Here is a 16,742-nt window from a genome sequence, read left to right on the forward strand (position 1 = left end):
CGGGAGGAGCACGTTCAGATAATTAAACCTAATTAAACACAAGTGGAGCATGTTCACATAATTAAACCAAATTAAACACGAGTGGAGCACATTAAGTTAATCAATTTAATCAACGATAAGTGGTGTACATATACTGCAGATTTAACTCCTTTCTTTGACAGTTTTTAGCATCCCTCGACCACCTCATCTCCTCACTAGGGTTGGGTACCGAACTCTCTACTTTAAAGGGCACCGACCGAATTACGTTATGTCGGTACTACCGAGAACCGATTCACATTAAATCAATTGGTACCAAATTTCGGTACCTGAGAAAGCATATTGTGATATAGACTAGTGTCTGTGAATATTAAACTGCAAAAAGACCATTTAATTATGAATCATGAGTGTCTCTGTGCGAATGAATGCGTAGACGCGTGGTTTACAGTCTATGGGTTTACCTCTCACACACACACACACACACACTCAGAATCGCGCGTGACGGTCGCATGTTTCCATCTCTGCCTCTCATATGAGGACATGAACGCATGAACGCCATCTCCAGAGACACTTCATGAGCATTTTACCGTTTCATTTGAGAAAAACTACCGTCATATCATAAACACACAGAAACTCAAAGGTATTCACGGCAACCCGTCAAAATAAAAGTTTGGCTAACTTGACAAATAAATTACTGTTGTACAGTAGAATTAAGATACGTCTCAATGTAATAATAATACTAACACTAATGTAATAATAATTAAATTATCAAAACTTTATTTTTTAAGTTTTTTTAATGAATTAATTTTTATTCATGCTTTAATTTAACCATATAAAGCTCAGTTGTGCAGCACTTAGTTTGACAAAAAAGTTGAATTAAATTAAAAGATAAATTAAATGAATGTCTTATGTCTTCATTTGATTAGCAGAAAACTAAAAAGAAAAAGAAAAAATATGGTTGTTTTTTATCAAAGGGTTAGTTCACCCAAAAATGAAAATTCTGTCATTAATTACTCACCCTCATGTCGTTGGACACCCGTCAGACCTTCATATTCGGAACACAAATGAAGATATTTTAGTTGAAAGCTGATGGCTGAGAAAGGCTTCAGACAGGCCTCCATTGGCATTCAGTACATTGACACTTCCAAGATCCATGAAAGGCACTTAAAACATTGTTACAAAGTCCATCTCACCACAGTGACTCTACAATAATTTTACGATGCGACGACAATAGTTTTTGTGCGCAAAAAAATCTAAATAACACCTTTATCCAACTTGTTCTCGACTTCCGTGTGTGCCTCCACGACGCATGCGCGAGAATATGACGTAGCGCCGGCGTTCGGGAATCCGTGAAATGCACACTTAAGCCCCATTTTGAGCACTACGCCGAGACCTAAAGCACGATCAATGTAGAATCCAACAGCTTAGACACGCGCGTCTTCCTCTGCTCGTAAACAAATCGCTTCTGGGTCATGTGTCCGAACGCCGGAACTGTGTCGTCGCATCGTAAAATTATTGTAGAGCCACTGTGGTGAGATTAGGGTTGCCACCCGTCCCGTAAAATACGGAATCGTCCCGTATTTACAAGCAAAATGACGCGTTCCGTATCAAACCAATACGGGACGCGATTTGTTCCGTATTTTACATAGGTCACACATAGTTCAATAAACACACAAGGATTTTGCAGTGTGGAGTTTCTGATAGCAAATATAAACAAATCAATTTCACAATAAGTAGTACAGGAGCTCATTTGTGCGTGATGGCGTTTTAGCGGCTTTGTTGTCATAGCGGCGGAGTCTCGAGAACTTGCGCTGTGCCGTGTGCCTGTAAACTTGTGCGTTTTTTTAAAAACATGTCGAGCTTGCGTCGCGTGCGTCCACCGTTTAAACGCAAGAGGATCTCCAGATATAGAGCTGAATATCAAAAAGGTATCAATGGGTCTGTCCAGTAACTCATGATGAACCTCAGGCCAACTGCACACTTTGTGAGAAGCATTTCAGTTGCTCAGACTGACTGACTTAAAGCAACAGCGGTGACAGATCCATTTTTTAATGGATAATATATTAATATAATATTCCATAAATTATCAGAGCTTGGCAGACAGAATTATAATTTTTTAGAAAGGTTAATTAATAGATTATAGCCTAATAAATGTAATTATTAATTTATAATTTAGCTACGCTATAATCATACATAACCAATAATCCTGTCGTATAAAGTTTATGACATTTAAAAAAAAATTTAGATAAAAATGGGACAAATAACTACATGATAATATAGTCATAATTTAAGTAAATTGATTAAAAAAAATTACATTTTTGAAATTCAAAAAGTGATTAGTGGTTCAGAATGACTGCTTAAAGGGACAGTTCACCCAAAAAAGAAATTTCTGTCATCATTTTCTCACCCTCAAGTTGTTCCAAACATGTATACATTTCTTTGTTATGTTGAACACATAGGAAGATTACTATGGAAGTCAATGGTGCCCCCAAAGAAGCCTGGTTACAAACATTCTTCAAAATATCTTCTTTTGTGTTCAGCAGAATAAAGAAACTCATACAGGTCTGGAACATCATGAGGGCGAGTAAATGATGACAGCATTTTCATTTTGGGCTGAACTGTCCCTTTAAAGTGCACCAAATAGGCTACTAAAAAGTTCTTTAGAAATGAATAAAATAATCAAATTTAAAATAATATAAAATGTGCTCTGTTGCAAGTTCACATACTTGATCTCATGTTTTCTTATGGTTTATTATTGAGCTGTCAGGTAGTCAATGTAATAATCATTTCATGACGTGTTTTTTTTTTTGGTCGTGAATGGGTGTCCCTTATTTTGCCACACCAAAGGTGGCAACCCTAGGTGAGATGGACTTTGTAATGACGTTTTAAGTGCCTTTCATGGATCTTGGAAGTGTCAATGTACTGAATGCCAATGGAGGCCTATCTGAAGCCTTTCTCAGCCATCAGCTTTCAACAAAAATATCTTCATTTGTGTTCCGAATATGAACGGAGGTCTTACGGGTGTCCAACGACATGAGGGTGAGTAATTAATGACAGAATTTTCATTTTTGGGTGAACTAACCCTTTAATTAAATTAAGTACCTAGTAGCCTACTATTTACTAGTAAGGGGGGGGGGGGGGTCAAAATACACATAAACTTTACTCTATTTAATTTGATGTAAGTGTGAACTCGTGAATGGGATTTTGTTAAAATGGCTGAAATAAGGTCAAAACACTTTATATTAATAAAGCGCACCAGTAATACCAAACTTGTGATTTTTTGAAGCTGTTACGTGTCTTGGAAAAGGCGGTTGCTAACAAGTGGCTAAATGGGACTACAGAGGCTGTCAAGGAGATTAAACATCATGTCAAAAAGGTAAGTTCAGTCTGCTTTTACAGTCTCATTATGCTCATAATTGTGCTCTTATAAACTATTCTAACTCAAACGTTCTGGGAAAATGTTTTTAGATAAAAACTGAAAGAGTTGTCTGAAGCTTAGTGATGGTAACATTGAAATCGCGGGACCGTGGTGTAGTCCGTTTATAGCCTGCCTTTAGCCTTTTACTTTTGGAAACTGCATTTAGACTTCAAAATGAATAAAAGTTGTGTTCATCTGTGATAATTATCATAAACTTTTGTTAATCACAGAGCTTGTTTTTTGCGATAATCCAAAAGCCTATGGGAAAATCCTATTGGGTTTTTCTCGAAGGAATCAGTGCGATGCTAACTGCTGGTTGGCCTACAAAGTGACGTCATACCTGCACCACTCTATTCCTGTCCCTAATTTTTCTTCTTTAAGTGGAAAAAAGTGCACCGTTAAATAGAAAAATAAAACAATGCTCTAGTTTTAGTGTTAAAAAAAGACCAATTCTTAATTCATTAGTTGAGGGTTGAACCGTTTTAGTGAAACTAAAAAAAAAATAAAAAAAAACGGTATGACTTCTTGAATGAGCAGCAAGCTGTATGCGAGAGATGTTATCAGCGATGTGGCTGGTGTTTTGGGTTAGCGAGCGAGTGCAGCTCCATCAATCAGTAAATGAAGGGAGCAGGCGCAGGAAGCCCCGTGAGACCTGTTTACTCACCCTGAACAAAGAGCGTGCAAGAGAGAGGGAGAGAAGGAAAACAAAGTGATAAAAGCCAAAGGAGGAGGCAATTAAGCAGAGAAATCCAGGGGCTGGAAGAGAGAGATGAAGTGCAAAGATTGCTGAAACTGGGCCGAAAGAGATATTTCCATCTGCTTCTTCATTTAATATAGCAACGGAAACGTCGCTAGACAATGCTATCATTTACATGTGAGAAATTAAGAGGATGAGGCGAGGGGGAGGGATTTTTTTTCTAAGACCTGGAAACTCACATAACCCTTTATGAATCTGTGCTGCCAGTTTTCATCTTCCTTATCTCCTCATAGCCCACCAGCCAATAAGAATGCAGACTGCTTAAAGGTCACCACTCTGATTGGCTGAACTAGATGTCAAATCATAATATCCACCAGACAACACAACCTGGTGTTTATGAAGCATTTCTTTACTCTTTATTTCTTCTTAAACAGTATTTTTAGTTGTTTTCCTCTAAAAAAATAAATAGAATAAACCTTCTTAAAAACGAAATAAAAATTATATTAAAAAGATACATTTAAAAAAAAAATGTTTACACACAAATACAAAAATAAAAATATGACTTGATTTTCAGAGAATATACAGGATCATAAATTAAGATTATTTTTTACCCCACTGGCAATTTTTTATTAATGCAAAAAAGTTGTTTTAATTTGACATTCACAGAAAACGTAATATATGAGACATTTTTGCTGCTCAAGTAAATGCATTTCATTTTAAGGACGGTTAGATGTTTTACTGGAAAACATGATACAAATACAGATTTAGATTTGTTTTGTTTTTAATTAGCGCACTCAAAGTCTTGTATTGGCTGTGGTTGTATAAATATATTGTTTTTGTTGGTTTTGTGGAAACTGTTTAGATCCAACTGAATTTGACCCAGATGTTTCAATGCCAGTTTTGATATCTGATTTCAATTAGGTGGTTGACATGCATGAGTACACAGGCACGCACACTCACACTCACACTCACACTCACACTCACACACACACACACACACACACACACACACACACACACACACACACACACACACACACACACACACACACACACACACACACACACAACACAAAGGTCAGCCAGAGCATAACACAGCAATGCTAATCAGCACATCATCTTTAAAATAACACAAGGCAAAATAATTTTTCTGTTTTTTAAGTAGCAATATGTGGTCATTTTGATTCGTTTCACTCCAAAAGCTGGCATAGAAACCTGACTGTACTTCTATTGACTAAGTAAACTAAAAACCTCAAATGCTAATTTCTGCTTCTTGTTATGTGTGGTCTCTTATGCAATATAATTAAATACAACATCCTACTATAAAAGACAATGATTAGAGTGTGTATAAAGCAATGAACGAATGCGAAAATGCCCGTACCATCATCGCTTGTGTGTGGTTCGGTGCAGTTGTCTGCTTCATCAATGGTGCCTGGTTCACTGTGAGGGCTGTCACTGTTTGAGTGAGAAAGAGAAAGAGATGTTTAAAAGCACAGTAAACACAATAACTGCACATGTGATAATGCCAGCATTGGAAAAAACCATGGCATTTACAGTTTTGCAATGTCACGCCAATAATCAATCCTTTCCTGTTAGTATCAATATTAAAGACTCCATGAAATGGAGTGACGAGCATAGAGGACTAAAAGCCACAAGAGTCACATTTTGATTTCCACAATATGCCAGAAGCGATTGTATTACAGGGATTTTTAAATGGTTTCGGGTTGGTTCACACGGAACACTTTTTTTGTGTTCTGTGATGCAGGTCCATGGAAAACACACAAGCTCTTGAGTCTTAAAAAAAAAAGCTTTTAGAGCCTCATACTTAGAATGGCATGACATGCGCAAGATAGCAAAAAACATGAGATGCCAGCGCAACAGTCAAACATGTTTGTCTAGCGCATGGTTACATAGAAAACAGTGAAACGGTAGCACAGAGGGATGGGATGTTCTGTTTGAACGGGCCTAGAGTTGTTGTTAAGCACAATGTAAGAATATAGCAGAGAAAAATCACAGGAAAAACAGGTAACAAAGAGTATTAAAGGAACACTCCACTTTTTTTGAAAATAGGCTCATTTTCCAACTCCCCTAGAGTTAAACAATTGAGTTTTACCGTTTTTGAATCCATTCAGCCGGTCTGGCGGTAACACCTTTAGCATAGCTTAGCATAGATCATTGAATCTGATTAGACCGTTAGCATCTTGCTCAAAAATGACCAAAGAGTTTCCATATTATTCCTATTTAAAACTTGACTCTTCTGTAGTTACATCGTGTACTAAGACCGACGGAAAATGAAAAGTCGTGCTTTTCTAGAGCAATATAACTAGGAACTATACTCTCATTCCTGTGTAATAATCAAGGAACTATGGAACTATAATCAACGTACCATGAGTGCTGCGGCGCAATGATATTATACAGCGCCTGAAAATAGTCCCCAGCACGCTCCCCTGTGCAAGCAGGTTGTCAATGTTGCTTATGTTGACGGAAGTTCGAATATTTTCAGGTGCTGTGTAATATCATTGCGCCGCTTCACCCATGGTATGGCACAAAGTTCCTTGATTATTACACAGGAATGAGAGTATAGTTCCTAGCAATATCGGTCTAGAAAATCACAACTTTTCATTTTCTGTCGGTCTTAGTACACGATGTAACTGCAGAAGAGTCAAGTTTTAAATAGGAAAAATATGGTCATTGGTCATTTTTGAGCGAGATGCTAACGGTCTAATCAGAATCAATTATCTATGCTAAGTTATGCTAAAAGTGCTACCGCCAGACCCGGAGATCGGCTGAATGGATTCAAAAACGGTAAAACTCAACTGTTTAACTCTAGGGGAGTTGGAAAATGAGCCTAATTTAAAAAAAGTGGAGTGTTCCTTTAAGTGCTTATTGCTTTTAAAACAGTTCAATAAATACACAACCGTCCAAAAGTTTGGAGTTCATACGGTTCTTTTTTTGAAAGAAATTCATATTTTTGCTTAGCTAGGATGCATTAATTCTATTTCTATTTCAAATAAATACTGTTCTTTTGAAACTCAGGGTTTTACTGAAATAAATGACATTTTAAAATATATTAAAATAAAAAAGTTATTTCAAACTGTAATAATATTTCACAATAATATTACAGATTTGACTGTATTTCCGCATTTAAAAATGCAGCCTTGGTGAACATAATTTTAATATCAAAAAATCTCACCGACACCAAACAAACAATTAATACTAAATATAATCAATATTAATTGATTAATCTGGTATATTAATCTGGTAATCTTTTAGAACAAACGTATATCAAAGAACCATATTGTATTTCCATCGGATATCAACACTGTACCATGTTAACGCTACAATAACTTTTGTAAGGGTTCGATCAATATTTTATAGCCATCTGTTTTATAAGTGGAAATATTGCTTTTAGCAATAGGCTACAAAAGTCATCCAAAGGTATTCCACTTTATATGACCTGAGTGCTAAACTCCCCATTCATTTGGAGTACAGAGCTCAGTTTAAGCCACAGCTGGCTCTAATGGAGAAATTATGACATTCCGCAGTAACAACAAAATCCAGCTAAAATCTTCGAGCTCACCAGTACTCCTCTCCTCCAGTCATGCATTTCTCATAGACAGGACCGTCCAGCTCTCGCAGGCTGGGGAAGATGACCTCATTGTGAATGATGATGGTTTTAATGACCTCATTAACATGAGCCTGGCAGGCCACAGGGTCCTGACCGTCCGGGATGGGCATCAGAGTGGGTCCAAAACAGATGGCAAGGTTGTATGGGTCCATCATGTTCTCATCACTGTACTGGGACAGACTAGAAAGATGAAGAGACAGAGATAGAGAAAAACTTTACATGCCCTTACGTTCTGAAAGGTGACATGATACTGCAGGAGCTACACACTTTCCAAAACTTTCTCTCTCATTCCAGCTGTTGATTTTTCCAATACAATCATTCGTAACTTTATTCCAGAGAATTCATCTTCATGTACAGTGTATTATATTTCAACAGAGGAGCGCTCATCTCTCATTGGGAAATCTCTTGACTGAAGAAGTGAAGTTCGGATGAGTCACAGCTGCAAGAGCTGCGGGCACCGACAGCAAATGAAAGGGGGAAAGAAGTCAGAGGGAAAACTCATGATCTGAAATCAAATTCTCTGTTTGGTCTGGGGGAGGGTGAGGACAGGAAGCATCAATAAAGAGCCAGGAGAAGAGGACAGGTATAGTACAGTACAGACTGATGGGTTTTTTCTGGCGTAAATATCCTCTAAAGCACTCCTTGACAGACGTGGTCATAAATTAGACAAGAACAGTGGGGGCTGTTGAATAGCTCTTTGTAAATATAATGAATGTCTTAGCTTGTGACTGCTGCTATTCATATAAATGGTGATTTACTAGGAGATTTACAGTGCAAAGACAGAAATGCTGTGAAGGCAGTGTGGTAAAATTGCAGATTAGCCTCCCACTATTGAGAATGTGTGCGTGTGTGATTGTGGATCAGCTGGTTCAAAGTATGCCACACGCAACGGCCACTTACTGATTGAGAAAAGCAAACAGGTATCTCATGACAATGATGATGGTGCGAGGAAGGGTGACGATGATCTGCTGGATGTGGTGGGCTCTTTCAGCAGATGATTCAAGCTCTGAAACAAGCAATCGACAAACCAACATTTAAATAAAACGACCTAGAGCTTCACATTAAAAATTTACAAACCGCTTAAAGCTTTGGTGTCAGTATGATAAAACAAAATTTTTTGAAAGAAGACTTTTATGCTCACCAAGGGTGCCTTTTTTGATCAAAAACAGTAATATTGCGAAATATTATTACAACTTAAAATAACGTATCTTTTTTAATATATAGTCAAATGTAACGTATTCAATGTGATGACAAAGCTGAATTTTCAGCATCATTACTCCCGTCTTCAGTTACATGATCCTTCAGAAATCATTTTAATATGTTGACTTGAAGAAATATTTCATATTATTATCAATGTGTAAAACAGTTGTGATGCTTAATGTTTTGTGTGCAAGCAATATAGAAAGTTCAAAAGATGGCATTTATTGGAAATATAAATATTTTCTAACAATATAAATATTTTTTAATGTCACTTTTGATTAATTGAATGCATCCTTGATCATTAATATTTGAATTACTGACCCCAAACTTTTGAAAGGTACTATACAATGACCACAGTCACAACACAATCTGTGTTTACTTTTAACATTCACTTTGCCAGACATTTTTTTTTAAAAGCAAAATGTATAAAACTGACGAATTGCTTTGTCAAGTTGGAAAGATGAAGCCAATAAGAACATAGAACAAATAACAGGAATCTATGGAGTAATATCAGATTTAATCACTGACATCATGACATTTTGACCTATCCTGCAGCTGGAATCAACACTCACTGATGGTGGAGATCATATCCAGGAAGCGCTCCTTGGGGAACAAAGGATTTTCCAGCCCTCTGAAATACAGCTTGAGAACACCTGCCACTGAGTTGATGTCCTGATCGCTCTGATCATCAACCAGTGGGTCCTCACCTGAAATAAATATATACATTTAAATCAACATTAATATTACCCATTCAATTTAGACTATAAAGGCATATTTCACCCAAAAATGTAATTTTGTCATCATTTAATCACCCTCAAGTTGTTCCAAAGCTATTTGAGTTTCTCTCTTCTGTTGAACACAAAATAAGATATTTTAAAGAATGCTGGTAACCAGACAGTTGATTGACTTCCATAGTAGAAAAAAAAATAATACTATGGAAGTCAATGGGGGCCATCAACTGTCTGGTTACCAGGGTGAGCTATCCCTTTAACTATACAATAAGTCAGTTAATGAATACATGCAATTTATTAAGAGAGGGTCTACAAAATAGAGATTTGTCTCATTCCACTCCCAAGTTTCTTATGTTATGAATCAGTTGGGCACTAGCAGACACATTGATTCACTTAATATTAGGATGCTGATGATTCAATAACCTGCGACAAGGTTGCACATTAAAACATAGCTATTTATCAACAAGATCACTGTACAATTTTTATGACTGATATTCTTCTGGTATCATTTGTTTATCTTGCATCTCTCTTGTAGATGAAATATGCAGTTGTCCACCATATCTGACAAATTATTCCTTTTTTACATTAATTTTCTTGCAATGCTTTTGTCTTTTTCCGTTTCTACGGTAACAATCCGATTTAGACCTTTAAGGGTAATATTGTAATTTTTTTGTGATTTTCCTGCTATGGTACTTGATCTTATACATGTTGTTACAATTTACTTAATTACAAAAAAGGGAGAATATGGCGAACAACCCACACTTAGCACTCTCCGGGGAAAAAAAAGGTACAGTGGCGGTACAATTTTGTTCCTTGGGGAAAAAAACGTGTAACTGTACCTTTAAAAGGTACACAATTGGTCCTCAGGGTACAATTACACCATTGTTTTCCTCTAATTAGATGTACAAAAATGTACCCTTAAGGGCACCACCAGTGATGGCCACTTTTGAGAGTAAGGGGTTTCAATGGTGTTTTCTGGGAAATGCTAGGTTGTGAATGTTTCAGTGCAATGGAACAATTTCGATGATGGTAAAGCCCTAGATATGACAGACTCTCCTGTTCTGACACAATATGTGAATCTCAAAACCAGGCACATGATTGTCTGTATCTGCAAACATTAGCTAAATGCTCAATTGTTTTTAGCAGTAAAGCTTTGGTAAATTGAAACCTCCTTTCAAATTTAATTTGATGACATTATTTACACCCTCTGCTCGGCAACGAAATTCATAGTTTATAAAGTACAAAAAAGAACTGAAAAATAATTACAGTTCATCTCTAGGGGACTAACCTCTTTCAAATGAATTTTTAATATCGTTGACTTCCACCTGAGATCCAGGAACTCGGAATATGCCTTGTTGTTGAAGCCCTGGCACGGGAAAATAAATAGAAACATGAGTCGCCAACTTGTCAAGGCATGATATTGCATTATCTCAGCTCAAAACAAGATGCGCACCGAAGAAATTGCAACATTTCCCTCTAAGGGATCCTTTATTTTTGGCACATATTTTGTTAAAGAGGTTCCAATCATGTTCTGAGATTTCACTAGATCCTGAGGGAACGCCTGTGATCTTAAAGCAATAATCTCACAGAAAGAGTAGATTAGGTTCCTGTTAGCAATCCTTGAGCCAGCACAGAGAATTGAGAGTTTATAGCATTATTATTTTCTGCCTTGACATACATAAACATTTATAGTCTCTAGCAGAATGATAAATCATCTATCCACAGCATATTTAGCAGCCAAACCCATGTCATTCTCTAAATTCACTGACTTCAGCTTCACCCTGACAGATGGACTTTATATGGAACTTTTTCGAAAGTATCGCGGGATCACTAAAACTTACAACAGATGAGTCCTTATTCAAATTAGCATCTGTGTCTCTCTGTGGCTCAGAGTGTGTAGTGAATGATAAGGGGCTGTGTTGTTTCTGGAGAGCTCTCTAATGGTTTCCAGTAGCTCCTGAGTCAGCATGTTTATCTACAATCAATTAGTGACCTTTCTTTGAACCGCTTACCATATAGATTAATGTATCGAATACAGCTCTCCACCACCAGAGGAATGGGTTGACCTGAATCCTGAAAGACAACAATCATTACAAAATGGCACCAGTTATAAAACTGTGGCTGGGATTTAAAGGCATAGTTCACTAAAATATGACTATTCTGTCCTCATTTACTCACTCTCCTGTCATCCCAAATCTGTAACACTTTTTTCTTCCAAGAAAAACGAAATATAATATTTTAAAGACAGTTTTGTACATACAATGTTAGTCAAACAACATTGGAGCCAATTAACTTTCATTGTATGGACAAAAACAAAGCCAGATTTTTCCAAATATTTAATTTTGTGCTCTTCAGCCTAAAGAAAGTCATACATTGTGAGTAAATTATGACAGAACTGTTATTTTTAGGTGAACTGTCCCATTAAAGGTGCACCTACACATTTTTCCCTCATTAAAAAGAGTACTAATAGTAGTTAAAATGTTATCGCATACAATCGTGATAAACCTAATAAAACCTGCTGTATTTTACACGGAACAGGTCGCATCATTGGGCCTCCATTTTGAGATCACATGACCAGCTAAAAACTCCTTGCTTTATCTCTGTAATTCATGTTATAGGACATGCTTTCTTGTGGAATATGAATATGTAGAGTTAAAGCAGCTTTTTCAAGGCCAATGATATGACTGGAGTTTTTATCACATGTGAGTGTTTCATTTTATTGTGTATAGTGCTGTCAAATCGATTAATCGTGATTTTTCGCACCCAAACTTAAAAGTTTATAAATGTCATAACACTGACAAAGTTGATGTGTCAGAAGCAGGAAAAATGGGCAAAGCATAAGGATTTTGAGCGAGTTTGACAAGTGGGCCAAATTGTGATGGCTAGACGATTGGGTCAGAGCATCTCCAAAACCACAGCTCTTGTAGAGTGTTCCCGGTCTGCAGTGGTCAGTATCAAAAGTGGACCAAGGAAGGAACAGTGGTGAACCGGTGAAAGGTTAATGGGTGGCCAAGGCTCACTGATGTTAATGCTGGTTCTGATAGAAAGGTGTCAGAATACACAGTGCATCACAGTTTGTTGCGTTTGGGGCTGCATAGCCGCAGACCAGTCAGGGTGCCCATGCTGACCCCTGTCCACCGCCGAAAGTGGCAACAGTGGGTATGTGAGTATCAGCACTGGACCACGGAGCAATGGAAGAAGGTGGCCTGGTGCATGTGCATCGCTTACCTGGGGAACACATGGCATCAGGATGCACAATGGGAAGAAGGCAAGCCAGCAGAGGCAGTGTGATGCTTTGGGTAATGTTCTGCCATCCATGGGGCTGTTACTTTGACACGTACCACCTACCTAACCCTTGTTGCAGACCATGTACACTCTTTCATGGAAACGGTGTTCCCTGGTGGCTGTGGCCTCTTTCGGCAGGATAATACGCCCTGCCACAAAGCAAAAATGGTTCAGGAATGGTTTGAGAAGCACAGCAACGAATTCCCTAGATCTCAATCCAATCGAGCATCTGTGGGATGTGCTTTACAAACAAGTCCGATCCATGGAGGCCCCACCTCGCAACTTACAGGACTTAAAGGATCTGCTGCTAGCATCTTGGTGCCAGATACCACAGCACACCTTCAGGGGTCTAGTGGAGTCCATGCCTCAATGGGTCAGGGCTGTTTTAGCAGCAAAGGGTGGACCAACACAATATTAGGAATCTGTGTGTGATCAGTGTATACACTGTAAATATACATGTGCAGACACACATATTATATATTAACAAACTTCAGATGCGATTAATCGTGATAAACCGCTTTGACAGCACAAATTGTGTAACAAAACAAATATATTTGCTCATCAATAGGTGCAAAACTTTTTTTAAATGGAAAAAATGCTTGGTGTACCTTTTAAGAAAGTAGCAATTTTCTAAAAGCTTTAAAAACAATTATTTTTTTGGTTTGTTTTAGTAGAGAATAAAGCAAAGCATTAAGCATGTCTGTCCTCAAGAGCATTACACAATAGAAAAAATGATTTAAAGTTCAGCCAAGGCGGCTAGTAGCAACTCATCCTAGGTCCCTACAGAAAGCTCGTTAGAAATTCTCTTTGAACTCGTCTGGAAAGAAACAAAGACAAGCCATTTGTCTCTAAGCAAATGTATTACAGGCTTATCTGAAAGGTAAAGACAGTCCGTGGCTGGCCCTATTCTACAGTACCTGATTGCGGGTACGAGCATTCCGTCTTCCCCTAGGACACAAAGCAGCGGAGAGCAGAGCAGAGGAGTGAAAGAGGTGAGAAAAATCACAGTTAGACAGGAAGGACGACAGAATCGCCATGGAGACGACAGTGTTGTCGTGGTGATTGGGTGGAATAGCATTAGGACGGTTGCTGGAATGGCTTGAGATGCAGTAAAAGGGAGACATGTGGAGACCGTGATGCCCTTCAGTTCATTTTCTCTGCTATTTAAAATGTCTTTTTAAACAAAATCGTTTAAGTTTAATGGGGAATCGACCACTTAATTGCTTAAATTAAGCATCAAAGCAGTTGCTTAATAACTAATGGGCCCTGCTGAGTCTCTATTTAGGCAGGAGGGCATCAGCTGCCACCCTTATCATCTGCATCATCGCCACCTGGCGAAAGACGGGAATTAACAGAAGCAAACAGAGGGTGTAAGCATATGAGTCAGTCAGAAAAGATAGACAGAGGTTCAGCCATCCCTCCAGCCCACCAGAGGGCACTGATAGCACCAAAGTCAGTGGGTACCTTAATGAAACTCTCCATATTGCCATTAAACAGCTTATGGTTATAGATGGAACGAGGCCTTGGTTTCCGCAATTTCTGTGGTTTCGGGGGAAGGGTTGGGGGTCTGAGGAATGGAGATGGTTAGATGGAACAAAAACACAAACAAAATTCCCTCTGAATCACATATATATAAGACCTTAAGGCCCAACCCTTTCCTATATACACAATCGTGCCATTAACTCCTACAAATGTCTCAGCGGAGAAAACAGACGATAATGAAGGGTTTAAATAAGCAACAGGCATTAATTGTTGTTCTTTAAAAGATCGTAATTACATCCTAATGCTTTTGACCTCAAATTAACCGATATTTTAACCTTATTGAAACAACTGCTGTTGTGACAGACTGGTAAATGCAATCAAAGTCAAACATGACATGGCTCCAACTTTGGTTGTAAACCTGAGGGGCATAGCGCAAGCTGTTGTTTATATTTACTTACGTGATTAATCATTAATATGGGCGAGTTGGATGTTTTCAATGGAGGCCATAGAGAATCTATGCATCCTTAAGTATAGACATTGTATCAGAGCTTGAACAAATAACACTTCACTTTACTGTTTAGGTCTGAAGCAATCTATACAATTACGTGAATACAAACGCAACTAGCTACGTAAGTACAATTTTATGTCACTGCAACAACATATGTGCCAACCAAGCATTGAAAACAAGATGATCGATATAAAACGATCCACCTTCCGTCCAGCGCACCTGCCTTTCCTTCACAGCGGTGCGCTTTCGCTCCTCCCTAAGCCAAACTTAACATCCAAATCATCCCAATAAGTGAGTGTTGTAAAATGCAGTCTACTTCGGGGACGTGCTTGATATTAAACAGTGTTATTAAAAGTACATTAAGCTGTTCCCTAGGCGGCTTTCCGTGAGCGCGCTCCGAGCAAGTATAATGTGTGCTTTTCAGATACGCACCTAAACGGTCAAATAGCCTACACACAAATATGTCGCAATGCTGTTTTGGATTTTACTTATTTTGAATAAGTAATTACTTCATGACCGCTAAAAAGTATGATCTATAATTTAGTATAAATGTATGTAGTATGAATGTAATCCAAAAGTACTACGTTGTCATCATCATGTGACCTACCAGCATCAGTTATATCGCTTCAACACCATTCATAAATCTTCTCCTGTGGCCTCATGGGATAATAAAGTGTCCACCGTATGCACACTTCAGAATCTCGACAGAAGTAGTAAGTCATCCGGGTACTTTTTGCCTACTCTTTTACGAGTACTGTGAATTCGGACATAATTCTTTTGTCACATACTGTTTTTCGCCTACTAGGGAAGTATGCGATTTCGGATGCAGCCACAGTCAAGCCAGTGAATATAAACAAGCTGAGAAAGAAAATGTGTGTAACAGTATATTGGATCCGTGCAGCTCTTAAAGGGACAGCAGCCTAATAAATCTGCTGCAGTCATTATTGTTAATCAAACAACAAAAGGCAAATATAAAATTCCTCACTGCTCTTGAATTAATAACCTTTGTAGTTTTAATAAGGATTAGTCTATATTTAATGTATACAGCAGTGTTATTTTACATTAGATTACTTCATTCAATTTCTGTTTAGGCTTTTACTTATCTGAATACCATTGAAAAACCATAAAGGGTTAGTTCACCCAAAAATGAAAATTCTGTCATTAATTACTTACCCTCATGTCGTTTAACAAACAACACCCATAAGACCTCCGTTCATCTTTGGAACACAAATAAAGATATTTTAGTTGAAATCAGATGGCTCAGAAAGGCTCCATTGGCACAATGCACTTTACACTCTCAAGACCCATAAAAGGTACTAAAGAAGTCGTTACAAAGTCCATTTCACTACAGTGGTTCTACAATAACTTTATGAACCGACGAGAATAGTTTTTGAGCGCAAAAAAAAACTAAATAACGACTTATATAGTGATGAACGATTTTCTAAACATGGCATCATGAAGCTTCGAAGCGTTATGAATCAGCAAGTCGAATCATGATTCGGATCGCGTGTCAAACTGCTGAAATCACGTGACTTTGGCGATCCAAATGAATCCACTCACTGATTCATAACGCTTCGAAGCTTCATGATGCAGTGTTTTGAAATCGGTCATCACTATATAAGTCGTTATTTAGGTTTTTTTTGCACACAAAAAAGTTATTGTAGAACCACTGTAGTGAGATGGACTTTGTAACCACTTCTTTAGTACCTTTTATGGGTCTTGAGAGTGTACAGTGTGCCAATGGAGGCCTTTCTGAGCCATCGGATTTCAACTAAAATATCTTAATTTGTGTTCCGAAGATGAACGGAGGTCTTACG

At 37.9% G+C, this 16,742-nt stretch overlaps 1 protein-coding gene across 1 annotated transcript in view; it reads right to left on the minus strand.

Annotated features, from left to right (window-relative positions):
• Positions 1-16,742, minus strand: part of srgap3 (SLIT-ROBO Rho GTPase activating protein 3) — a 140,373-nt gene that overhangs the window by 22,687 nt on the left and 100,944 nt on the right. The window contains exons 12-18 of the mRNA XM_079840412.1: positions 14,400-14,502; positions 11,663-11,723; positions 10,939-11,016; positions 9,492-9,626; positions 8,620-8,725; positions 7,672-7,899; positions 5,473-5,546 (exon numbers count right to left, since the gene is read on the minus strand). Coding sequence (XP_079696538.1) covers positions 5,473-5,546; positions 7,672-7,899; positions 8,620-8,725; positions 9,492-9,626; positions 10,939-11,016; positions 11,663-11,723; positions 14,400-14,502 — 785 coding nt within the window. The remainder of the gene's footprint in view (positions 1-5,472; positions 5,547-7,671; positions 7,900-8,619; positions 8,726-9,491; positions 9,627-10,938; positions 11,017-11,662; positions 11,724-14,399; positions 14,503-16,742) is intronic.

Source organism: Gobio gobio (assembly GCF_949357685.1).
Source record: "Gobio gobio genome assembly, chromosome: 17".
NCBI classification, from domain to species: Eukaryota; Metazoa; Chordata; class Actinopteri; order Cypriniformes; family Gobionidae; genus Gobio; species Gobio gobio.